The sequence below is a fragment of the Fundulus heteroclitus genome, chromosome 22 (assembly GCF_011125445.2).
Source record: "Fundulus heteroclitus isolate FHET01 chromosome 22, MU-UCD_Fhet_4.1, whole genome shotgun sequence".
Taxonomy (NCBI): Eukaryota; Metazoa; Chordata; class Actinopteri; order Cyprinodontiformes; family Fundulidae; genus Fundulus; species Fundulus heteroclitus.
The window spans coordinates 13,969,327-13,992,399 of record NC_046382.1 but is presented as its reverse complement, the minus strand read 5'-3'; the positions used below and the strand labels follow the sequence as shown (position 1 = coordinate 13,992,399).

General features: G+C 40.3%; 1 protein-coding gene across 11 annotated transcripts in view; it reads left to right on the top strand.

Moving 5' to 3' along the window:
• The window catches only part of LOC105919067 (kinesin light chain 1), a 45,976-nt gene that overhangs the window by 6,851 nt on the left and 16,052 nt on the right, over positions 1-23,073 (top strand). For 4 of the 11 annotated variants that reach the window (XM_036126698.1, XM_036126701.1, XM_036126700.1 and 1 more), the window contains exons 2-14: positions 8,862-9,132; positions 9,255-9,485; positions 11,380-11,461; positions 11,768-11,996; positions 12,085-12,172; positions 14,122-14,223; positions 16,357-16,530; positions 17,799-17,898; positions 18,896-18,948; positions 19,071-19,138; positions 21,818-21,926; positions 22,086-22,094; positions 22,343-22,495. In XM_036126698.1, the coding sequence (XP_035982591.1) occupies positions 8,884-9,132; positions 9,255-9,485; positions 11,380-11,461; positions 11,768-11,996; positions 12,085-12,172; positions 14,122-14,223; positions 16,357-16,530; positions 17,799-17,898; positions 18,896-18,948; positions 19,071-19,138; positions 21,818-21,926; positions 22,086-22,094; positions 22,343-22,495 (1,647 nt within the window). In that variant the 5' untranslated portion in view covers positions 8,862-8,883. Of the gene's footprint in view, positions 1-8,861; positions 9,133-9,254; positions 9,486-11,379; positions 11,462-11,767; positions 11,997-12,084; positions 12,173-14,121; positions 14,224-16,356; positions 16,531-17,798; positions 17,899-18,895; positions 18,949-19,070; positions 19,139-21,817; positions 21,927-22,085; positions 22,095-22,342; positions 22,496-23,073 lie in introns of those variants that run through there. The other 7 variants (XM_036126704.1, XM_036126707.1, XM_036126702.1 and 4 more) reach the window with 6 other exon arrangements.

Below are 23,073 nucleotides of genomic sequence, written 5' to 3'. Positions count from 1 at the left end.
AATTTTAGACCTGGGGAAATAAACCCGGAGACAATCACATGTGGTTGTAAATGTAGAGATGTTCATTACAGGCACTACTTAAAATACATATTGACTGATTGACCCTTTTATGGACTTGTCTCATCAGCTTGAAATTGTTTTTCTTTTCTTTTTTTACTGTAAACCGAATTTGAATTTAGAGAGCTCTTAAACACCAGGGGCTATTCAAAGCAACATGGAGCATACCAGACTATGTAAAAGTGACATTTTGAAGCTCAAAACATTTCTTCGTAATGATGACGGCCCCCGCCATGTTGATTGGAAATCAGCCTGGAGGAGAGGCCTTGTTGCCAAGGAAGGATCGGATCTCCTCCATAAACGGCTGCAGTCGTGGTTTATTGTCAAACTGAGTATCATGGGTCGGTCTGCAAGATTATTTTTCACTTGACTTCTTTTGTAACATGAAATCAAATGGATGGTTATATAAGAAGTGCTGCAAAGATTCGAGCGGGACATGTGAGCAGGCTTAGTGCCTCCAGTTTTAATATCCGATGCACTCCGCTTTTTGCAGTAGAGATGGCTTTAGTGAATGATTTGCTTTCAAACATTTTTTAATCCAATGTAGCGCAGACGTCAGCCACTTGTACATACGTGTCGTTCTGTGTGAAGGATAAAGTTTCATTTACCGTATTTTTCCGGCTAAAAGGTCAGACTTTTTTCATAGTTTGGCCGATCCCACGACTTATAGTCAGGTGTGACTTGTATACACATTTTAAATGGTTAATCGTATTGTCCGTGAACCAACAAGTAAACGTTACCATCTGTAGCCACAAGGGGGCTCTCTGGGCTTGTGAAAACTATATCCCGCTCCTTTACCGCGTAAAAAAAATGTAACATTAACTTATAGACAACAAAGACTGAACACGTGTCTGTATGTTTTCTCTGTTTCAGTCTGCATTCACGCAGCAGAGGGTTGCGTGTCGCAGCTCAAAGGACCCAGATTGCGATAGAACCTGTTATTGGGCTGTCTGCGAAGCTAATCCCAGCTAGCGCTAGCTTACAGGTCTGTTAGCTGGGCGGGTGACGACTTTGCTGATGCACGTGAGCTTTATGTTGCTCTGAAACATTTGTGTCATACTGGTAGTTTAGCACGTAGCACCGTTACACTCACGGTCTAATTTAGGCGTAATTTTGACAACTTTTAAATGCGCTGGCGAGATCCTTCCCGCTTGAAGTTGCTAGCTTGTTATGCTAATTGACTCCATTCAAACCTCCCTGGTATGTTCCATGTTATTCAGCTGGTTGTGGGTGCAGATTAGCAATTTAATAAATTGGTTTACCAGATTAAATGTCAGTTTTTAGTCTTGGATTGTGTGAAATAAATGTCTAAATAAATGCGTGTAGTCTGGTGCGACTTGTTTTTTTTTTTTTTTGTTTTTTTTCCCTCCTTATGACGCATTTCTTGACTGATGCGACTTGTAGTCTGAAAAAATGCGGTGCTGATGTTCTGGGGTTCATTCGTCAGATGTTTCTGCCTGACAACTGTAATTTGTTTGTGTTGTCGTTTCACCTGACATTAATCTCGGCTGCTTGCCCCGAGCTTCCAGCTGTCAGTAAACGGACACCATTGTGAGCAGGGGTCACTGCCACAGCGCCACAACATTCAGGAACCCACCAGCTGTTTGCTGCTGCTGCTGTGTCTGCCTGTCGGCCATTCGCCATAACACAAATTAGCATGATGAACAACTTCTGACAGCCACTCCCACTGATAGGACATGCAAAACAAGACATGATTACTGGATGCCAGGAGCAGAAGCATTAAGGTCTGGTCTGGCTTTTTAAAAAAGAATTTAGCTGGTTTTCTTACAAACAGAAATAACAAACCATATGATGTAGAAAATTAATTGAATAAATGCACTGATCCGCTTTAACCGGCCTGTTCTGATTTCTCTTGACGACTAATTATCTGTTTAAAATGTTTTTTCTTCTCCTGACTACTCTGAGCCGTCAGTAAGTAGGCAAGTCTCTATAAAAAGAGCTTTACTGCCATAGAACAAAGACCAAATGATTAGAGTCGACCTTTTAGAGCAAAATACATTTTTATAGACCCGATATCCTTTTTTTTGCGTACTTTCCGTCTGTAGGGGTACAGAAAATTTGAACGTACTCTCTCCAGGAGCGGTGTAGATATCTTTATATTCTCTGTGGGTCATATTTTTCTACATGTTCAGTTTTCTCTGCTCTCTGTTTTGTTTTTTTGAACAATTATGTCACAGTTTTTGCCGCAGAACCGCTAAACAAAGGGCATGGACGCCCGGCTAACCAAGTTCGCAAATCTGGCATTTTTATATTTGGCCGCCATTTTTGTAGTGCAAGCTGAAGAATGCCGAAGCTACGAGGGGATAAGTGAAAAAGTTTGGTTGTTGGGTGTATTAACCCACATAATTCATTGCACCCCCCACCCCCCAAGCCTACTACAAAAATGGCCGATCAGGGTGAACCAAAACGCTGTCTCTTTAAATTCTCCAGATTTAAAGCAAAGGGATTTAGACCAACGCATTGCAGTTTTGCTTTATATAGACCACAGAATGATTTCAATATGAAAAGGAAGAAATTTAAAGGCACAATATGTCCCTTTTTTAAATAGTGTTTTAGCATTGTGTTTAAATATATTACATTGAACATGTGTAGCTTCCTGGTTTCTGCCACGGTCTCACTGTGTTGAGAAGCAGCTGCTCGAATGAACTACAGTTATGCATTATTTAGTAGCATCTTAATGTTTTCCCTTTTTTTCCCTCCAGCTTCATTTCTAAACACAAACTGTACTTCTCTCAGTAAAAACATCCTCACCGAAGAGTGTTGTTGTAGCAGCGACCTGTTTACTAATCCGCTGGTCAGAGCCGGTCAAGCTGAAAAGCGACTGAGGCCAGTATTTCGTGGCGCGTCTCTTTCGTGAGCGATTGGCTTTTCTAATACTTGACAATAACTTCATCGTGTGCCATAGATTTTTATACGGCTGGAGAACTAAATGTTAAAACAAGACGGTGTGTACCGAAGCAATCGGTGCAGGAGGTAGGCGTGGTTTCGCAGACACACACTGCCTCTTTAACTTTCTACGTGACCCAGAAGAGTTGTCTTCTCTTCAAACCCAGAAGAGTTGTTTAGATGCATAGATAAAATAAATATTGTCTTAAAGGTATACTATGCAACCGGGGTTGATTTTCCAGCGAGGCTCCCCCCAGAGGGGGAAAGTAAAAGTGCACTGTCGTAAAGATGCTCAGCTGTTCTTGTTTCTCCATCAAGCCAGGCGCGGTTGTTTTGAGCTTAGCAGACAGGCGAACGCAACGAAAAGTGGAAAAACGGCAGTACAAACAATGACTAACACAGGGAAAGTATGAACATCAGGGTTTCCCGCAGCGCTATCTTGGCGAGGCTACCGCCATCGCCAAACTCCCGCTACCGCCTCGCTAACATTATAAAAAAAATAAAAATAATAATAATAATAATAAAACTCGATATGCTTGCATGTTTATTTGACGTTAACACTAGGGCTGGGTATCATCTAGGATGAGCCGATTCGATACGATTCTCGATACACAGCTCAGCTTGCTTTGATTCCAATATCGATATTTATTACTTTGAATTAATGCTCAGTGATTCAATCACCAAAATCAGCCAAATATTATGTTTATGTTCTATTTATTGATCACAGACATATTAACAGGAAAATAAAGTGCATTTGCTTCAATGCATTTAACGTGTCACAGAAACCAAAAATGTGCCCAAACATCTGATTTTAGGGACAAAGGAGCTTCTAAAATCCTGTCGGCCGTTCCACAAATTCGTCTTACTCGCTCTCCTTCGCTGTGAACTGTAATGGTTGCGCTGTAATAACGCCCCCTAGAGGTTGGGAGGTATATCGATATTGAAAGCCAGAATATCGATATTAAATCGTTTTAAAAAATATCGATATTAATCTTTATATCGATTTTTATGCAAAGCCCTAGTTAACACGCGGTGCTTTGTTGTTGCTTTCGCGTGCATATAGTCAATACCAGGGTAAAATCACATGGAGTTCTCGCCGTTAAGCAAGACTTCTGAGCTTGTGTGTGCGGGCCGAGAGCTCTTGCAATAGCGTACCGCGCACGTGACGTCACCGTCTCAAGAGCAACGCCCCTTTTGCCGCTTAGGTAGGACATACAGGTAGAGAACGCACGTAGCAACCAGCCATTACACGCGCAACAGAAACAGCGATATGACCGACTTTACAGCCGTTAAACTTTCCCAAGACGATGTCCCAGGCGCACGGATTACTGGTCGATCTGTCGAAGAACACACCAACCTTCAGCTCAAACGATGGCTTGAGGTTCGAGGGCTTAAAAAAAGCGGAAAACGGGCCGAGTTGATCGAACGGTAAGCTTTGTTGTTGTTTTTCCTGCGCGGCGATCATGGCGTCGTCGGCCGTTTTTTTTTTTGTAATCACCGTCCAGGAATGGGTATATGTTTAATGTTTGTCTTATTTGAAATGTTTTTGAGTAAGCTATCCTGGTAGCAGGCTATCATGTTAGCGCCTGCTACCATGATAGCCTATATGCTGTCATGGTAGCAGGCGCTACTTTATTAACATGTCGGCCACCAAAATACTCTTACCTTGACTTGATGTCGCTGGAATTGGGTCAGGATGTTCTTCGGTTGTGCCCTTTCCTCCGACAAAATGCTTGCTACATATGTACGTGAATTTGGTAACTTTTTCCGGGTTGAACTGTTGTGTAGGGCGACCGCACCGGTCCCAGCGCACACGTTTCTCCTTGGCAGTCTTGAAGAAAACATCCTTCATATGCGGCCGATCAGCGTACCTCGAGTCGCTGTTGCACGTTCCATAGCAACAATGTTTAAAAACCATGGTCTTAGATTTGGAAAAAGCAGTTGTTTACCGAGTAAAACCAAGGGTAACGCACGTCTCTTTTACAGCGAAACAGCGGCGGACTATGCAAGCTTGCCCTACTGCGTACCACGTGATGTGACGTTACGTTTCTAAAAATAGCTCGCTCGCGGTACGCCGTTGCAAGTGCGGTATTTCCCCTACAGACCACCAGGGCGGCCGAGAAAACCTTTGTTCGACCTGAAATGACTCATTTAATCATCCAAAACGGTATGGAACACATTAATTAACCGAAAAATGTTGCATAGTATGCCTTTAATCAGTGAATAATGTCATTGAACATGCAGGGCATGAGTGACAGCAATGTGCCCGGAAACCCAGTGATTCCTTACTGTTGTTTTTACTTAAAGCCTGCTGGTTTTAGCGCCTTCTCCTCCTCCTGCTGCTGCACACACAGCAGAGGACGCATGTCCGTCGTTTAGGCGTCCGGATGTTTTCCACTGAGCATGGAGCCAACAGAAACGTGGCTCTTTGAGTCATAGCTAACCTTCGGACTCATTGGGGGAAATGTCACATGTTCCAATGCGCGCACCACACGCCTGATGGTGCCGTATTACTGGCAAGTCAGAGAAATCCTTTCTGCCGCCCTTTGTCGTCCGCTGGACTCTTGTTACTGGCACTTTTTAATAGGTTTGTCATCTCAGTCATTGAGCTACGAGCGTTCATGGCTGGCCGTGTTTTGATGCTGGGATCAGAAAGAATCCACACTGCAGCATCGGTGTGTGCCGTGGGAGACCCTGCAGCTCCACTCCCCAGCCGCCGCCGCTTATTATAGGCACCAAATCCCATCAGACTCCATATAGATCATCGTCTTCTGTCGCTTTTTTACAAGATTTTTCACGTCTTCTTGCGTTTTACTCAATCCGCACTGCTAGCTTATCGTGTGTTTTGCTTTTAATATGACTTTAGTTTAATTTTGCCGCTTGTTGAATGGCGTTATATGGTCTCTAATACAGGACTGTCTCAGAAAATTAGAATATTGTGATAAAGTTCTTTATTTTCTGTAATGCAATTAAAAATCATGAAATGTCATACATTCTGGATTCAAATGTTTGATTTTGTTTTGCTGTTACAATTTTTTATTTTGAGGAAATATTCTAATATTTTGAGATAGGATATTTGGGTTTCTTAAGCTGTACGCCATAATCAGCGATATTAAAACAATAAAAGGCTTGCGATATTTCAGTTGATTTGTAATGAATCCAGAATGTATGACATTTCATGATTTTTAATTGCATTACAGAAAATAAAGAACTTTATCACAATATTCTAATTTTCTGAGACAGTCCTGTATATGCAGAAAGGCATGTCTCGCATTTATCGATGAGATAACCTCTCAGTACAGCTCACGCTGCTTTAGGATGATCTTATTACCAGAACTGAGACTGTGTCGGTCAGCACTGAGCGCCGCACACACACTGGGATCTGATTTCACGTCTTACGGATGAATAAAGCCCTCCTTGTAAAACACATTATATGGCCTAAAGCCGTTCCTACTCCATAGGGTTCAGTATGACGTAAGTTCACCCTGTGCAGCTATAGCAGCTTCAACTCATTTGGGAAGAGTGTCCATGTGGTTCTGGAGCTTCTCATCCAATATCCCGCCCCGTGTTTTCAGTGCGACGGTCCGTTACGCTGAAATGCTCTGGCAAGAACGCTGATATACTTATTTATTCTTAAAAAATTTTATCCCAGCAGACTGTCAGGAACTCCCAGCTCCCTTTTTTCTCCCCAGTCCAGCCCTGAGTACTATAATACTATAATACTATCAACACCTAAACGTTCAATTTGCTAATGCTTTATTTTCAGATGTTATTGTTCCAAAATGATGTTAATTATCCAGGTTTACAAGAGGAATGGAGAATAATTCAGGTTTACATGCACTTTACTTCAATGTTAATCTTGTACCGTCATGTTTCAAAATTGCAAAGCTCTGCAGTTTTTGCTTATGTAAACATTTTACCAAAGGAGCGTCTTATCCACTAATTGCTAAAGTGGGTTTGCCTCCACATAAAAGGAAAGAGAGTTAATCTAATTTTATTACTTCTTTTATAGTTGATATAATCATACTGTTTTTACCAGAACCTTTCAGGAATAGCATTAAATAACCGTGAAACTGTTTAATACACAGAACTGTTTGTTGGTTTTACTTTATGTTCAGCAAAGATTGATGTCCAACTTAACAAGATAGTCTCTTGAATAATATTCTGATTAATAAAAAGTTACATTTTTAGTTTTAAATAGTCCTTGTGGGCTATTTAAAACACCAAAGGGCCTGTAGATAAAGATGTTTGTACATCATTATCTACAGGCAGAATTTTGTTGCCTGTAGATAATGCGGCGAAAAGTCCAAATTAAATCGCCTTTATGGTTGAAATGAATCGCAATTTTGTATTTTTTTTATTATTATTTAGTATTCATTTATTGTACAGCCCTAATACAGACAATAAATATCTAAAATGTATCGACAGGCAACGATCCATCCCTTTAATAATTAAAGACGTCAAGGCAAAGAAACTTTTGACTTTTAGCCTCAGATTAATGAATGAAAAAGGTTCCTCTGAGAAAAATGGAGCAGTTCTGTGCTCCAATTTCCAAATCGCAGAGGTCAGCAATTTTTGGGCATGTAACAATTAATAGGTCAGACGGGTCCTTTAGGTGTCGGTAAAATGTTTAAAGTGGGTTTGCCTCCACATGGAAGGGAAGACAGTTGCAGCAGTGAGATAATCTCATTTTATTATTTGTTTTATAGTTTATATAATCATACGGTTTTACCAGGAACTTTCAAGAATCTCACCATAGCATTAAGTAGCGGTCAATGAGTTTAATACATAGACTTTTATTGTTGGTTTCACTTTATGTTCAACAAGGATTGATGTCCAAATCAATTAAAAGCTGTTCTCTGGAATAATATTCTGATTAATAAAAACAGTTCTTGTTTTAAATAGTCCTTGTTTACAAACATTTTTATCTGGAGGCCATTTTTGTTGCTTGTGGTTAATGCAGAGAAAAGTCAAAATGAAATATATCGTAGGCAGAATGCAATCATTTCTGCTCCTAGTTGAGACGCAGTGGCTCTTTTAGCACCTGATCTGCACAGCAATGAAACTGATTTGTTGTTTGTATATGTTTAAAAAGACATCATGAATTAAACTGAAAAAAAAATAATTGCATTAAATCGCAATATTAAGATAAAAAAAATCGCAATTAGATTTTCCAAAAATCGTTCAGCCCTAGTTCCAATACAAGATATACTTTATTGTCCCCTAAGGGAAAATTAGTGGTGGGAAGTAGAGTATATTCTGTAGAATAAAAAATTATTTTCAATAGCTCCTCAGAAACCCTCAGTGCATCACTTTATGCCTCCAGCCATGATGTCACTGCCCATATATGGCAGGGATGAGAGATCAGAAACATTTATTATTATTCAATAGGGCTGGACGATAATTCAATACCAATACGTATCGATAGGTAGACGTATATCGATAATAGAAAAAAAAGGGTAAATAAAAAGTTCAGTAGAATAAAAGTTCTAATATTTCAGTCATTACATCCTCCCAACCAATCACAACGCAGACCCAGGAACCAAGCCCCGCCCCCTTCAAAGGGTTCAGACAACACGCGCTCTTTTTTTCTTTTTTAAAAACTTGCAGTTTTGGAAAAAAAGTTGGTTGAATAAATGTTTGTATCTAGAAATAGGTTTTAAATTTATGGATAATTATCGATATCGATCAATATGATTCCTATTTTATCGATATGCTTTTTTTTCCTATATCGTCCAGCCCTTTTATTCAGTGTGGTGACCGTACAACGGTGGTGGGAAACATGAGGCGTGAGGGAGATTTGTGTTATCTTAATGTTTATCAATAATAATTCTTAATATTTATTAAGAATTAATCATCCAAGCAGACGTTGACGTTTTCCCCACTCTTTTTTTCAGGTTTCCCTGAGCGCCTGAAGAAATGTCGACGATGGTGTACCCGCGGGAGGAGAAGCTGGAGAAGCTCACCCAGGAGGAGATCATCTCCAACACAAAGCTGGTGATCCAAGGCCTGGAGGCGCTGAAGAACGAGCACAACTCCATCCTCCACAGCCTGCTGGAGACCATCAAGTGCCTAAAGAAGGATGAAGAGGCCAACCTGGTCCACGAGAAGTCCAACTTGCTCCGCAAGTCGGTGGAGATGATCGAGCTGGGCCTGGGAGAAGCGCAGGTATCAATATTCAGTGGATTTCCTCCTTCTTATATCGGGTTTAGTGGTTATCGTGATTCACTCAGAACCGTGTCCAGATTTTAACTCTTCGCTCCTTTTGACGCCACCGCGCTCCGTCCCAGGTGATGATGGCTCTGTCCAACCACCTGAACGCGGTGGAGTCCGAGAAGCAGAAGCTGCGCGCTCAGGTGAGGAGGCTCTGCCAGGAGAACCAGTGGCTGCGGGACGAGCTGGCCAACACCCAGCAGAAGCTGCAGAAGAGCGAGCAGAGCGTGGCCCAGCTGGAGGAGGAGAAGAAGCACCTGGAGTTCATGAACCAGCTGAAGAAGTACGACGAGGACGTCTCGCCCACCGTAAGTCCAGCTTTTAGTGTTCCTGCGTCTTTCATTCAGCTGTTGCACTGCAAAAACTAAAGTACAAACAAGTCATGTTTTCTTGAAATTTGTGTATTTGTCCTTGATTTGAGAAGGTAAATAAGATGATTTGCCAATGGAATGAGATTTCTGCACTTAAAATGGGAATAATTCATCTCCATCATCTTATTTAGAGGGCAGAATGTCTAATTATCTTATTTTAGGGGTCAAAATATGCATTCCATTGGCAGATAATCCTATTTACCTTCTCAAATTTAGGACAAAAACACTAATTTCAAGAAAGTTTGACTTATTTTTAGTTCCGTTTTTGCAGTGTGGCATGTAGTTTTATTTTAGATTATTTAATATTTTATAGGGATTCATCGTGAAAGTAGTTGGCTTCATGTTGGGCTCCACACAGGGAACATTGGTGTAATCTGTAGCTGCCGCTCTTTCATACGGGGGACCCTGGTTCGAATCCCGGTGGCGTCAGGGGCCCGATGTGCCCATTCAATGTTTTTCTTTAAAGATGCAACAAATGCAACTTTTTTATGTAATTTATAATTTAGGGTGACTGTTTTTTGGTATATTTAAGGGGATAAAATGGCAGCGGTATTACGAGCTGAAAAGGGGGGCAATCTGCAGTTTTCATGCTTTAGTAAAAAGAAATGCAAAATTAACTTGTGCACCAAACAATCCCAGAGGATCTTTCAAGCAAATTTGCTAAATATCTGTTTCAAAAGGGATTTAAAAAAAAAAAAGGCCAAAGATCTGAAGCATCATTTGAATTCTAAAACTAATAAAAAACTAAAATCAAAATGATAATCAAAGTCCCCACATCAGACCATTTTATAGGGGGAAAAAAAGTATTTAAGGCTATTCTTACCAAAAAGCTACTGGATCATTGAATATTCTCATCTATTGTACATGTTTCTTTATTTTACTAAGAATGGTACACTTCATATAATAATGTTGGCAACACCAAAAAAAAAAAAAAGATTAATATAAAATTGTTAAAAGTACAACAAACACAGTGTGTCTCCAAACTCAGTAAATATGTTAAATTATGATTTTAATATTGGCTAAGATATTTTTTTTTATCATAATCGAGAAGCCTTAATCTTAGCTGAGTTATTGATAAAGATAAAACTCAACAGGACGAATTGTTATGTATACCCCACTTTAATTCCAGCTGTATTTTTATGTTATTTTTCTAAATTTGTCCTGATTTAATGACTTCATGCTGTTATTAGAGACAGAAATGCTGCTGCTGCTGCTGTTTGCTGAGTGAGACATTTTTCCCCCTTTTTTCCATTAATTGAACACATTAAGCTCTTTATTGATGGGGCAGCAAGAACGAGTCGCTGCATTTCCATCCCAAAATGAGGCTTTTTGTTTATTTATTTACTAACCTCTTAAATCGGCAGAACGTCTTCCTGCTGGGATCCCCGGGGAACGCCGTTGTTGCTCTGGATTAGAAGCTGCATTCTCCAGCCTTTAAATCACCCTTAATGTCAACAGAGGGGAGAATTTTATCCTCCGCCTCCATGTTTCCACTTTCAAGAGGAAACTGGGAGAGTAGGAACAATAAAACAAGGACATGTTCTATCAATTTTGAAAATGTTATGGTTTTAAGGGTCTAATCTTATTGTTTTATGTTGTATCAACAATGAGCGTTAGTGCTGGTTTTGCACATTAATGAAAAGTGCATCATGTTAGTGCGGCATCATTACTATTTTAGTCAACGACGAACGGTTCCTGGTCTGGTTTTTGAATTTCGCTCCTCTGGTGGCATGTAAAAAAAAATGTGACGGCTATTTTTCCTGAGCCGACACTTCTTTTTTTATCCCTAATGTCTGAAGGAGAGTCTAATGGCTCGGTTTCATTTTACCAGCAGGAGGAGAAAGACAGAGAAACGCCAAAGGACAACCTGGACGACCTCTTCCCCAACGATGAAGAGGAGCAGGGTCAAGGCAGTAAGTAAAAAGAGAAAGTATGTTTAGCTCTTGATCTCAAATGGATATTTATTAATTACGTTACCTCTGCAGCTAATTGGTTGCATTGCATTTTACATGCAGATTCGGATTTTTATTTAGCTTTTACTTTGCAATTATCCGCTAATTAGTGCTGGGCTATGAGAGAAAAAAAAACATTAAGTGAACAAAACATAAAGTACAGAAGGTGTTAAAGGCAATATCACGCCCTGGACGGGTTTAAACCTGGCTCAAGATGCACATGCGAGGATATTTTATGGGTTTCTAATGAACAGCTGTGTCCCACAGTGCAGCACCAACACAACAGCGCCGCCGTGGCTGCAGCCCAGCAGGGAGGCTATGAGATACCGGCGCGCCTGAGAACCCTGCACAACCTCGTGATCCAGTATGCCTCGCAGGGCCGGTACGAGGTGGCGGTGCCCCTCTGCAAGCAAGCTTTGGAGGACTTGGAGAAAACCTCCGGACACGATCACCCCGATGTTGCCACCATGCTCAACATCCTGGCTTTGGTCTATAGGTAACTTTCTCCTTCTTTGCCGTCAGGTTTAGTTTTTTTCTTGTTTGTTTTAAAGGTCTAATCGTGTCCCGTTCTTCCAATCATGCAGGGATCAAAACAAATACAAAGAGGCAGCCCATCTGCTCAATGATGCCCTGTCCATCCGTGAGAAAACCCTGGGCAAAGACCACCCGGCGGTAAGCGTCCAGCTTTCATGGCAGCCCGGTCACACCCGTCTGCTCCTCCGTATTGTCTGTTTTACTAGTGAACAGGGAGGCAGAACCAGCTCTGTGTGTTTACGGCTCTGCTCCAGCCATTTAGGTTGTCCTCTCTCCGCTAACTCATGGATTACTGGTCATGTGCGTGCGGGCAGGAAGTAATCCGTCATGACTGCTCAGCGTCTGCAGCGGCTCTCAGGGGCTGAAGTCGGAGAGCGTTACATGCAGAATGATGGATTTCACGCATTTATTTCTTGTTGATTTTCAAAATTAGGGCTTTAAGCTAAATATAAAAAAAAACTAAATTTGTTTCTCAGAAAAAAAGAATATAAGATAAAAAAAAACATTTTTAAAAAAGGAAAAAGAAAGGAATGTTAAAATGTCTTCATAAGTCGCGTTTCAATTGACCAACAAATTGCGCAAATTGTAATTACGAAAAGTAACTTGCTTAATGGAAATACTCCTTTGATAAACACTGCAAAAACGGATCTAAAAACAAGTAAAATGTTCTTAAAGTTAGTCTATTCGTATTTGATTTGAGCAGGTAAATTAGATTATCTGCCAATGGAATGAGTAAAAATCTTATTCCATTGGCAGATAATCTTATTTACCTGCTCAAATCAAGGACGAATAGACTAACTTTAAGAACATTTTACTTGTTTTTAGTTCTGTTTTTGCAGTGAAAGGTTTTTGCGCTAGGATGAGGTGGTTTTTCAGCCATGTCTATATTGGTATATTTCGCAAAACTGCGATGGAAACAGTTTTTTTTTTTTTCTCATCACACGAGTCACATGATCAGCAACCGGATGTTACTACTGGTGAAACAGACGAAGAAGACGACAGGAAGTAGTAGCAGGATGACGTGTGGCATGTTTGGACTCACGAGGAGACGAATGTTTTTACCAACATACGAGATTCAAAACAGCAAAGAAAAGCGAAATAGAAATAGGTGGCGGAGAAGAGAAATCTCAGCAAAAGTGGTGCCAGTGGAAAAATTTAAAAAATATATAAAAATACCCACGTGAATAAACGTATTAACGTGTGGTTTTTAATTGCATTTCTTATTTAAAAGAAACACCGTAATTGCGAAAATGTGTTTTGTCGATATTAACAGAATATCGACAATGTTTTTGGGCACGTTTGTATTTGAAACGCAACTATAGGTACAATTTCTGACTTGACAGTCGTCAAGCAGACTGATTGACGGCGTCCACCAGGAGGCGAAGTCACAGCAGGTCATTGGTGTTATGAGCGCTGTATCCACACATAATGAGGGAAAGCTGAGTGGAGAGAAACTATGGCGGCAAAAGGAGCAGAAGCAAAGATATTTTAATATTAATTTCTTATGATATTTCTGTCTTACGGCATGTCTGCTAACCGATTCTTGCGTTATCCAATAATATAATGGGAAAATTAGGTGGAAGGAAGAGATGCGTTAGAATAATCTGGCCAGAACATAAGCTTTATTTATTGGTCTTTGCAATATTCACATTTTCTGAGAAAAATTGTAAGCTATAATTGTCTGTATTTATATAAATAGAGGTTTAAAATCAATGGTACGTGTGATGATTCGATATAGAATGAGTTTTTTTTTAGTTTTACTAAATTACTTCAATGAAGTCAGTTTTCCATAATATTCAAATTTATGAAGATTCTTCTGTAAAAGTGTCAAATTAGAAAGGATGAGAAGCAAAGTAACTTATTTTGGAGAGGTGAATTTTAGAAATTGTCTGAAACTCCAAAGTAAGCTAACAAAAGTAGCTCAGTCATTTCCAGTCTGCGTTACATGTTCATCGTTTTTTGGCATGACTTCACGAGTTTCTTCCCGTTGAAGACTTTCATAGCTATCTGTGGGGGGGGGGACAAAAAGCCCTAACGGGAAACAAAAGAGGGGCCTAATTATTTAACCTGCTTCTGTTCGTGTCCAGGTCGCCGCCACCCTGAACAACCTGGCCGTGTTGTACGGAAAGAGAGGGAAGTACAAGGAAGCCGAGCCTCTTTGTAAGAGGGCTCTGGAGATCAGAGAGAAGGTAGGTCACATCCCTGGGCAGCACTGGCACCGCAGGTCACGCCACGCCTCACTAACATCGTCTATGAATAGAGAGAGGAGAAAATGACTTTCTTAAACTGAGCGTGGAGCTTCTACTGGGGGCGGTTCCCTGGTCGGACGAGGAACTGTGGGTTTTAATTGAGAGCACAGCTGAAAATGGATACTGGGCGCTGGGGAAGCGAGGCAGGAGATGGATTGGAGACATGCCTAACGATTGAACCTGTGGGGGGGGGGGGGTTACAAACATTATCTCTGAGCCTGAAAGCTCTATTCTGTCCACGCTCTTATCAGCCAGCTGTTCATCACATATTCTGGGTTCCTGCTGCAGGCTTAATGAAACGGCACCAGGATGTGTAGCAACACGATCGGCCTGCAGCGCTGGAGGGCGTGACGCGCCGATCAGAGATCTGTGGCTAATTTCCCATCCCCGGTTTTTGCAAACATCCGACCTGCTGATGCCAGATTTAGCAGATTCTGATTTCTCTTTTAAAAAAAAACTGCTCTGCTGCAAACAGTCTGAGTTGTTTTTCATATCAGGAGCAGATGTGTTTTTAGTGCTTTAACGTTTTAAGACAGAGATAAGATGTTCATGGAAGGGATTTTTTTTTTCAATCCATCTTTAGCGCCTTTTATTGGTGATTTAGCTTGGTTAACAAACTGAAACCGATATATAATCGATATATAATCCTTTTCCTAACATTCCTGTATATTCTGGATAATCTGTGCATATAGCTCCCATAATTATTATATTCTGTATGATCTGTGCATATAGCTCCCATAATTTTTATATTCTGTACACTGCAAAAAGGAAACTGAAAGTAAGTAAAATATTCTTAAAATTTGTATATTTTTCCTTGTTTTGAGCAGCTAAATAAGACTATTTGCCAATGGAATAAGAATTTCTACCCCTAACATAAGATAATTAGACATCCTGCACTTGAAATAAGATGATGGAGATGAAATGTTCTTATTTTAAGTGCAAAAATCTTATTCTATTGGCAAATAGTCTGATTTATCAGCTCAAATCAATGAAAAATACACTATTTTCAAGAGGATTTTACCTACTTTTAGTTCCCTTTTTTGCAGTGTATAATCTGTGCATATTGCTCCCATATTTATATTTATGCACAATGTTTTACAGTCACCTACTATTACTTTTTACTTATACATACTTATAAATAATATTTATATCCTGTATAGCACTTCTGGATAGATGCAAACCACATTTCGTTGCTTGTACTTGTGACAGTGCAATGACAATAAAGTTGAATTTTATTCTATTCTATTCTAAAAGGGCAGTCTTTCCCAAAGAATATAAATCTTTACCTTAACTCTAGGCTGCCAACTTCTCTTTCAGATCTAACTTGCTGCACGACAGGGTTCAAAAGAATAAAATATGGTAAATTTGCTGTAATAGTTAAATTCAGTTTTATTCATACAGCAGCAATTTACAACACATATCACCTCAAGGGTCTTTATAAAAGTTAAATTCAGTCAAATCCTACAGACAAAGTAGTCAAAAAGTTTCCTATCTAAGAAAACCCAGCAGATTGCATCAAGTCTCTCCAAGCAGCATTCACTCCTGAGAGAGCGTAGAGCCTCAGTGGACAGTCGTCTGCATTGTTGATGGCTTTGCAGCAATCCCTCATACTGAGCATGCATGAAGCGACAGTGGAGAGGAAAACTCCCCTTTAACGGTGAACGGTCATGTGCCTCGACCCACTGGGGGTTAGTGAAGACAGAGCAGAGACACTTTACACTTAGCCTTCCTGTTATCTGCTCTGTGTTTTGCTCTCTCCCGTCCTCTCTCTGGCCAAATTAATCAAAAGTACATATCCTGAGGTGTTGCTGACTTCACATTAAGAATATCACTCACTTTTAACATATATCAGTAACAGCGTCCACATGAAGAGTGTTGTCGTCTGCTTCGCCTGGCAGCACTGAAGTATGGTGTGTTCACTGATTGGGAAAAAACACTTTTTTTGTTTTTACTTTTAGTCACTTGTCGGGTCAAGCCAGAAATCGGACACTTCCAGTCACCAGCTGATTTCTTGATGCATCAGCCGTACAAAGTAAAAAATGTTGATTTAATTCCCCTCTGGACTGCCATCAGGTCCTTGGCAAGGAGCACCCAGACGTGGCCAAGCAGCTGAACAACCTGGCCCTGCTGTGCCAGAACCAGGGCAAATACGAGGAGGTGGAGTATTACTACTGCCGCGCCCTGGAGATCTACGAGTGCCGACTGGGTCCGGATGATCCCAACGTGGCCAAGACCAAGAACAACCTGGTGAGGAAGGGATTCGTCGCTGCTCCTGTTTCCTCGCCTCTTGCATTCAAAGCTCTGTTTATGTCAAAAAAAACAATGGAGCGTGTGAAGCTCAGTCTGTAGCAAGGTCAACGGGGTTTGTATTCCCTAAGAAATGTAGTTTTTGCTCTGTTGTTCTGAGATTAGTCTCTGCAGAGGCATCTCCTCTGCAAATTTAATTCTACCTGCATAGTTTCCTCTTCAATCAACTTGTATTCAACTCCTTTCTTTCACATGTCGTGTCCCTGACTTCAGGTTCAGACTTTCTTTATCTCTACCGTTCTCTCTCTCTCAGCTCAAGGAGCTGCATCTTTGGTTTGATTTAAAATGCTTTTCAGTGGGGCTGAACAATTAATCGCATTTTCAATATAATCGTGATTTTAAAAAAAGGCAATTTCCAAATCGCAGATGTCTGCAATTTTTGGCAATTAGGGAATTAGACACGTCCATTAGGTGTCGGTAAAATGTTTAAAGTGGGTTTGCCTTCACATGAAAGGGAAGACAGTTGCAGCAGTGAGATAATCTAATTTTATTACTTGTTTTAGAGTTTATATAATCATACATAGCATTAAGTTCTGGTAAATCAGTTCAATACATGGACTGGTTTGTTGGCTGCACTTCATGTTCAACAAGGATTGATGTCCAAATCAACTAAAAGCTGTTCTCTTGAATAATATTCTGATTAATAGAAACATTAAAAGTTCATATTTAAAATAGTCCTTGTTTACAAACGTCTTTATTTAGAGGCCATTTTTGTTGCTTGTGGTTAATGCGGAGAAAAGTCAAAATTGCAATTTTGGTTAAAATATATCGTAGGCAGAACGCAATCATTCCTGCTCTGAGTTTAGATGCTGTGGGTCTTTTAGCAACTAATCTGCACAGCGAGGAAACAAATTGATTTGTTGTTTGTATATATTTTAAAACACATGAAAAATTAAACTGGGGGGAAAAAAACGCATTAAATCGCAATATTAAGAAACAAAAATCGCAATTAGATTATTGTCCAAAATCGTTCAGCCCTAGTTTTCAGGCAGTCGGCACCCTTTGTCTGCTGGCTCACTGCCTCATCGTCTTCTTTCTACCTGCCGGGTAAATCTTCCCGATGAAAGGGAGGCTGAATGCTGCGGTGTTGTTTCCTGCATGACTCCTGTGCAGATGGGTTTTTCTCCTCGGGGGGATTGTTAGAGTCAATAGCCCCAAATGCATCCATTTTTTAAATGTATTTTCTCCCACCCCGTTTTCCTCTGCAGGCGTCGTGCTTCCTCAAACAGGGGAAATACAAGGAGGCTGAGATTCTGTACAAAGAGATTCTGACCCGAGCTCACGAGAAAGAGTTTGGATCGGTTGATGGTAAGAGCCCTTAATGGACGAGGAAGCTTCATCTTTCTGTCAGCCTTAAATCTCTGTTAACATGAAACGGGGTTAATTTCAGTCGATAATTGGTCATTTAGAGCACCTAAAGTTTCCAGAGTCGTTAAGAAGAAATGCGTGCTTTGCTCGTTTGAAGGATAAACTCTTACAACGAGCTTCTTTTCAGCACATTGGGTTATATTAACTTTCTTATAAAGACCAAATTACCTAAAAAAAAAAAAAAAACTAATTACATAAAAGAAAGAAAAAGAGAGAATTTTTTTTAGAAGAAGCCTCTCACATTTTCTTTTTAGTCTGAAAGTGGAAGGATAAAGCGATGAAACCTGAGGAGTGTCTTCATTATAGAAGCTTTTTAAACATGTTGATATTTTATAACCTTCAAAACCCCCTTTTCAGTTTATTTTATTGCCATTTCAAATGCATTCTCATGTTTTAAGATTTTTTACAATGACAAAAAGTTAAAAGCACTTCTCTGATAGCCGTAAATATAATCCAGTGCAACACATAGCCTTCATAATCTACTGTTAGTAAATAATCCGTGTATGTAGTTAAATCCATGTATATAGTCGCCAGCCAACATTTTAATCAGCACTGGCAACTGGTTTGTAATCTGACACCTTTTGTATCAGAACCAGCATTAAAGGAGACATATCATGCTTTTTAAGGCCTTCCTTTTCTCATTGAAATCACTCAGATGTCTGTATAAAGTAGAACTGCAACGTTTTGGTCTGAATTCCTCGTTATTCTCGCCCCACAGCCCCCTCCAGGTCACAGAGCGTTCCCCTCAACCACGTTCGGCCATTTTTGTAGCATCCTGGGGGACGGTGTAATGAATTGTGCGGGTTGATACTGTTGGTGGCCTGTAAAACTGGGAATTTCCGCAGGCGTATTTTCAACATGATCAAATGAAATGCACCACCGAGTGTGTTGAGTTGGGACTGCGTGTCGACGGTGTCTCTTGTCTCTCTCCCTGCAGCTGAGAACAAGCCCATCTGGATGCATGCAGAGGAAAGGGAGGAGATGAGCAAGGTGAGAAAATGTCTTCCTGGAATGGAAGAACGAGACTCAGTTTTAACCTCAGAGGTTAATTATGAGAAAAATGCTGCTCGTCAAATTTTAACCAGTTTTTCCTCTCTTGATTTACTTTTTAGGGCAAACACAGAGACAACACCCCGTACGGAGAGTACGGCGGCTGGTACAAGGCCTGCAAAGTCAACAGGTGACACTGATACCCGTTTAACCGTAAGGCCTCCTGATGCAGGCTTTTGATTCAGTGAATGTTCCTAATGACATCTTTACTGCATTTGTGGCTTTAAATTACATTTTTTTTCAATTCAATAAAATTTTATTTATATAGCGCCAGTTCATGAAACATCATCTCGAGGCACTTTACAAAGTCAAATTCAACTAGAAAAAGCTGTTCCTACGCAACAGCGAGTGAGAATGCTAATCTGCAAAATGATTTGAGGAGAAGATGCAGACGTTTCATGCAGAAGAGAAAAAAGCTGAAAAACATTTAAGAATTTGAAAAATTTGAAGAAATTGAAAAATTTGAACAATTTGTAGTAGTAGTAGCAGTAGTATCAGTAGTAGTAGTAATAGTAGTAGTAGTATTCAGTAGTAGTAGTTGTAGTAGTAGTAGTAGAAGTAGTAGTAGAAGAAGTAGTAGTAGTAGTATCAGTAGTAGTAGTATCAGTAGTAGTAGTAGTTGTATCAGTTTTTAAAGAATTTGAAGGAATTTGAAGAATTTGAAGTAATTTGTAGTAGTAGTAGTAGTAGTATCAGTAGTACTAGTAGTAGTAGTTGTTGTATTAGTAATAGTAGTAGTATCAGTAGTCGTAGGAGTAGTATCAGTAGTAGTAGTAGTATCAGTTTTTAAAGAATTTGAAGGAATTTGAAGAATTTGAAGGAATTTGTAGTAGTAGTAGTAGTAGTAGTAGTATCAGTAGTACTAGTAAAAGTAGTTGTTGTATTAGTAGTAGTAATAGTAGTAGTATCAGTAGTAGTAGTAGTATCAGTTTTTAAAGAATTTGAAGGAATTTTGTAGCAGTAGTACTATTAGTAGTAGTAGTAGTAGTATCAGTAGTACTACTACTAGTAGTAGTTGTATTAGTAGTAGTAATAGTTGTAGTAGCAGTAGTAGTTGTTGTAGTAGCAGTAGCAGCAGTAGTATCATTGGTAGTAGTAGTAGTAGTATCAGTAGTAGTAGTAGTAGTAGTAGTATCAGTAGTACTAGTAGTAGTAGTTGTTGTATTAGTAGTAGTAATAGTAGTAGTATCAGTAGTAGTTGTTGTAGTATCAGCAGTAGCATCAGTAGTAGTAGCAGTAGCAGCAGTAGTATCATTAGTAGTAGAAGTAGTAGTAGTAGTAGTAGTGGTAGTAGTATCAGTAGTACTAGTAGTAGTAGTAGTAGTAGTATCTGTTGTAGTAATAGTATTGGCATCAGTTGTATCAGAAGAACTAGAAGGAATTTGAAGAATTTGAAAAATTTGAAGGAATTTGCATTCATTTCAATGGGAGCAAAAAACGCACAAAAAGTACAAATACTTCAAAAAGTATAAAAGGTACCATAACCATGAGACATAGCAGTAATGTCGAGAACGAGCCGAACGTTTTGGTACGAAAATCGTTGAAATCGGTTGAAGTATGCAGGAGTAGTTAGACGCACAACAACGTACGGAATAATAATAATAATAATAATAATAATAAAGAAAAACAGGAAAACAATAAGTGAGAATGCTGTATAGCATTCTCACTGATCATATTGTACAGATTGGTAAAAAAAAATTTCCTATATAAGGGAACCAGTTGATTGCATCAAAGTCCCAACAAGCAGCATTCACTCCTGAAGAAGCGTAGAGCCACAGGGAGAGTCGTCTGCTTTGTACATGGCTTTGCAGCGATCCCTCATACTGAGCAAGCATGAAGCGACAGTGGGAAGAAAAACTCCCCATTAACAACCGGGCTCAGTATGAACGGTCATCTGCCTCGACCGACTGGGGTTAAAGAAGACAGAGCAGAGACACAACAAGAGAGACAAACAAGCACAGAAGCACACATTGATCCAGTAATCTGTTCTACATTAGATGGTAGTAGCGGTGATCTGTCTTCTCTGGATGATGTCACAGCTAACAGAACGCCAGACCAGGTGTACCTACTATGAAGAAAAAGAGAGGGAGCAAAAAGTTAAAAGCTGAAATGACGACAGTCATTTCAATGCAATGCAAATCTGGAGAACAGTAGAAAACAGAAGTGAGAAAATTAGACCCTGATATCCTCCAGCAGCCTAAGCCTATAGCAGCATAACTATAGAGGTAGCTCAGGGTAACATGAGCCACTCTAACTATAAGCATTGTCAAAAAGGAAAGCTTTAAGATTAGTCTTAAAAGTAGACAGGGTGTCTGCCTCACGGACCAAAACTGGGAGTTGGTTCCACAGGAGAGGAGCCTGATAGCTAAAGGATCTGCCTCCCATTCTACTTTTAGAGACTGTAGGAACCACCAGCAGACCTGCAGTCTGAGAGCGAAGTGCTCTGTTAGGAACATACGGGGTAATCAGAGCTCTGATATATAATGGACCTTGATTATTAAGGGCTTTATACGTTAGGAGAATTTTAAATTCTATTCTTGATTTAACAGGAAGCCAATGAAGGGAAGCTAAAATTGGAGAAATATGATCCCTCTTGTTGATTTTCATCAGAACTCTCGCTGCAGCATTTTGGATCAGCTGAAGACTTCGAACTGCATTTTTTGGACTTCCTGATAATAAAAAAATTAGTCCAGCCTTGAAGTAACAAATGCATGCACTAGTGCATTACAATCTGTAATGTGCCCTTTTTCCTGCTCAGGAGTAACCCCTTGTGACCTTTGTAAGTAAATGTATTTCCCTTTGTATGCAGCCCTACAGTGAATACCACCCTGAGGAACCTTGGTGCCCTGTACCGCCGCCAGGGCAAGCTAGAGGCTGCTGAGACGCTGGAGGAGTGCGCCACGAGGTCTCGCAAGCAGGTCAGCGACATCTTTTTAAATAGGAAAGGCCCATTTCTGCATGCCGGTTGCTTATCTTCCTGTTTCTTTTTTTTATTTATTTTTTTATTTATTCGCTGGTGTTAGAAAAGCAAATCTCATGGTATTTCTTTCCCTTTCCCTGCATTGCTATGGATCCAGAGCAACACAGTAAGTGGTTCGCCTCTATTGGCTCCCATAAAGCTTCCACCTCTCCTCCCCCGTAACACCAGTCCCATCTCACAATCATGTAAAATAACTTGTTTCTGGGAAAGTTGTGTAACTACATCAGGAGGGGCAAGCGATGTGAAATCATGTTAATTCCCCCTCCTCCCCATAAAACTTTACCCTCCCGCCCGTTTCTACAAGCCAATGTCTGCATTTTCTGCTCATCCTAATTTGGTTTGTTGCCTCCGCAGGGCATCGATCCCATCCACCAAACGCGTGTGGTGGAGATCCTGAAAGATACAGAGGGCGAGAGGCGGAGGAGCAGAGACAGCCTGACCAGCGTTAAGTACGAGAGCGGCTCCGAGACCGGCGAGGAAGTGAGTATGGGCGTGGAGTGGAACGGGGTGAGTACAGATCCACGGTTGTAGGGTAAATACGGCCCGTCTGGGGAAAAACCAGGCGGCGTCGGTGATTTTTCTCAGAGAGCGAGGGGCTGGTACAGACCTAAGCTACTTCTTTTTCCTACGTCTTAAGAATATGCCGACTGCAGCGACTTGCTGTGTTGGTGAGGCGATATAACCTGCAGGTTCCAAAACAGCACAAATCGACACAGATTTCAGGCTTTTAAAGACGCGGTATGAACTGTAGCTGTTCAGTGTGGAATGATCAAAAGGAAAAACAACTTCAGTCACTAGGACATGTTGCACAGCTTTAAATATATTGTGAATTTTCTTTAATCCACACAGAACAAAAATGATTGATACAGCCTCACAGAAACGTATCCATGCACCTCAGCACCTCCATGCACCTTTGTTGTAGCCGTCAACAAGATTCAAGCGTTGCTTCCAGAGTAATTGACCAGTTTTCCTGGCAGATTCATCAGAATTACCGTATTTTTCGTTCTATAAATCGCAATTTCTTTCATAGTTTGGCTGATAAATGGTGGTTCATATTAACCAACATGAACCACGGAGTAAACATT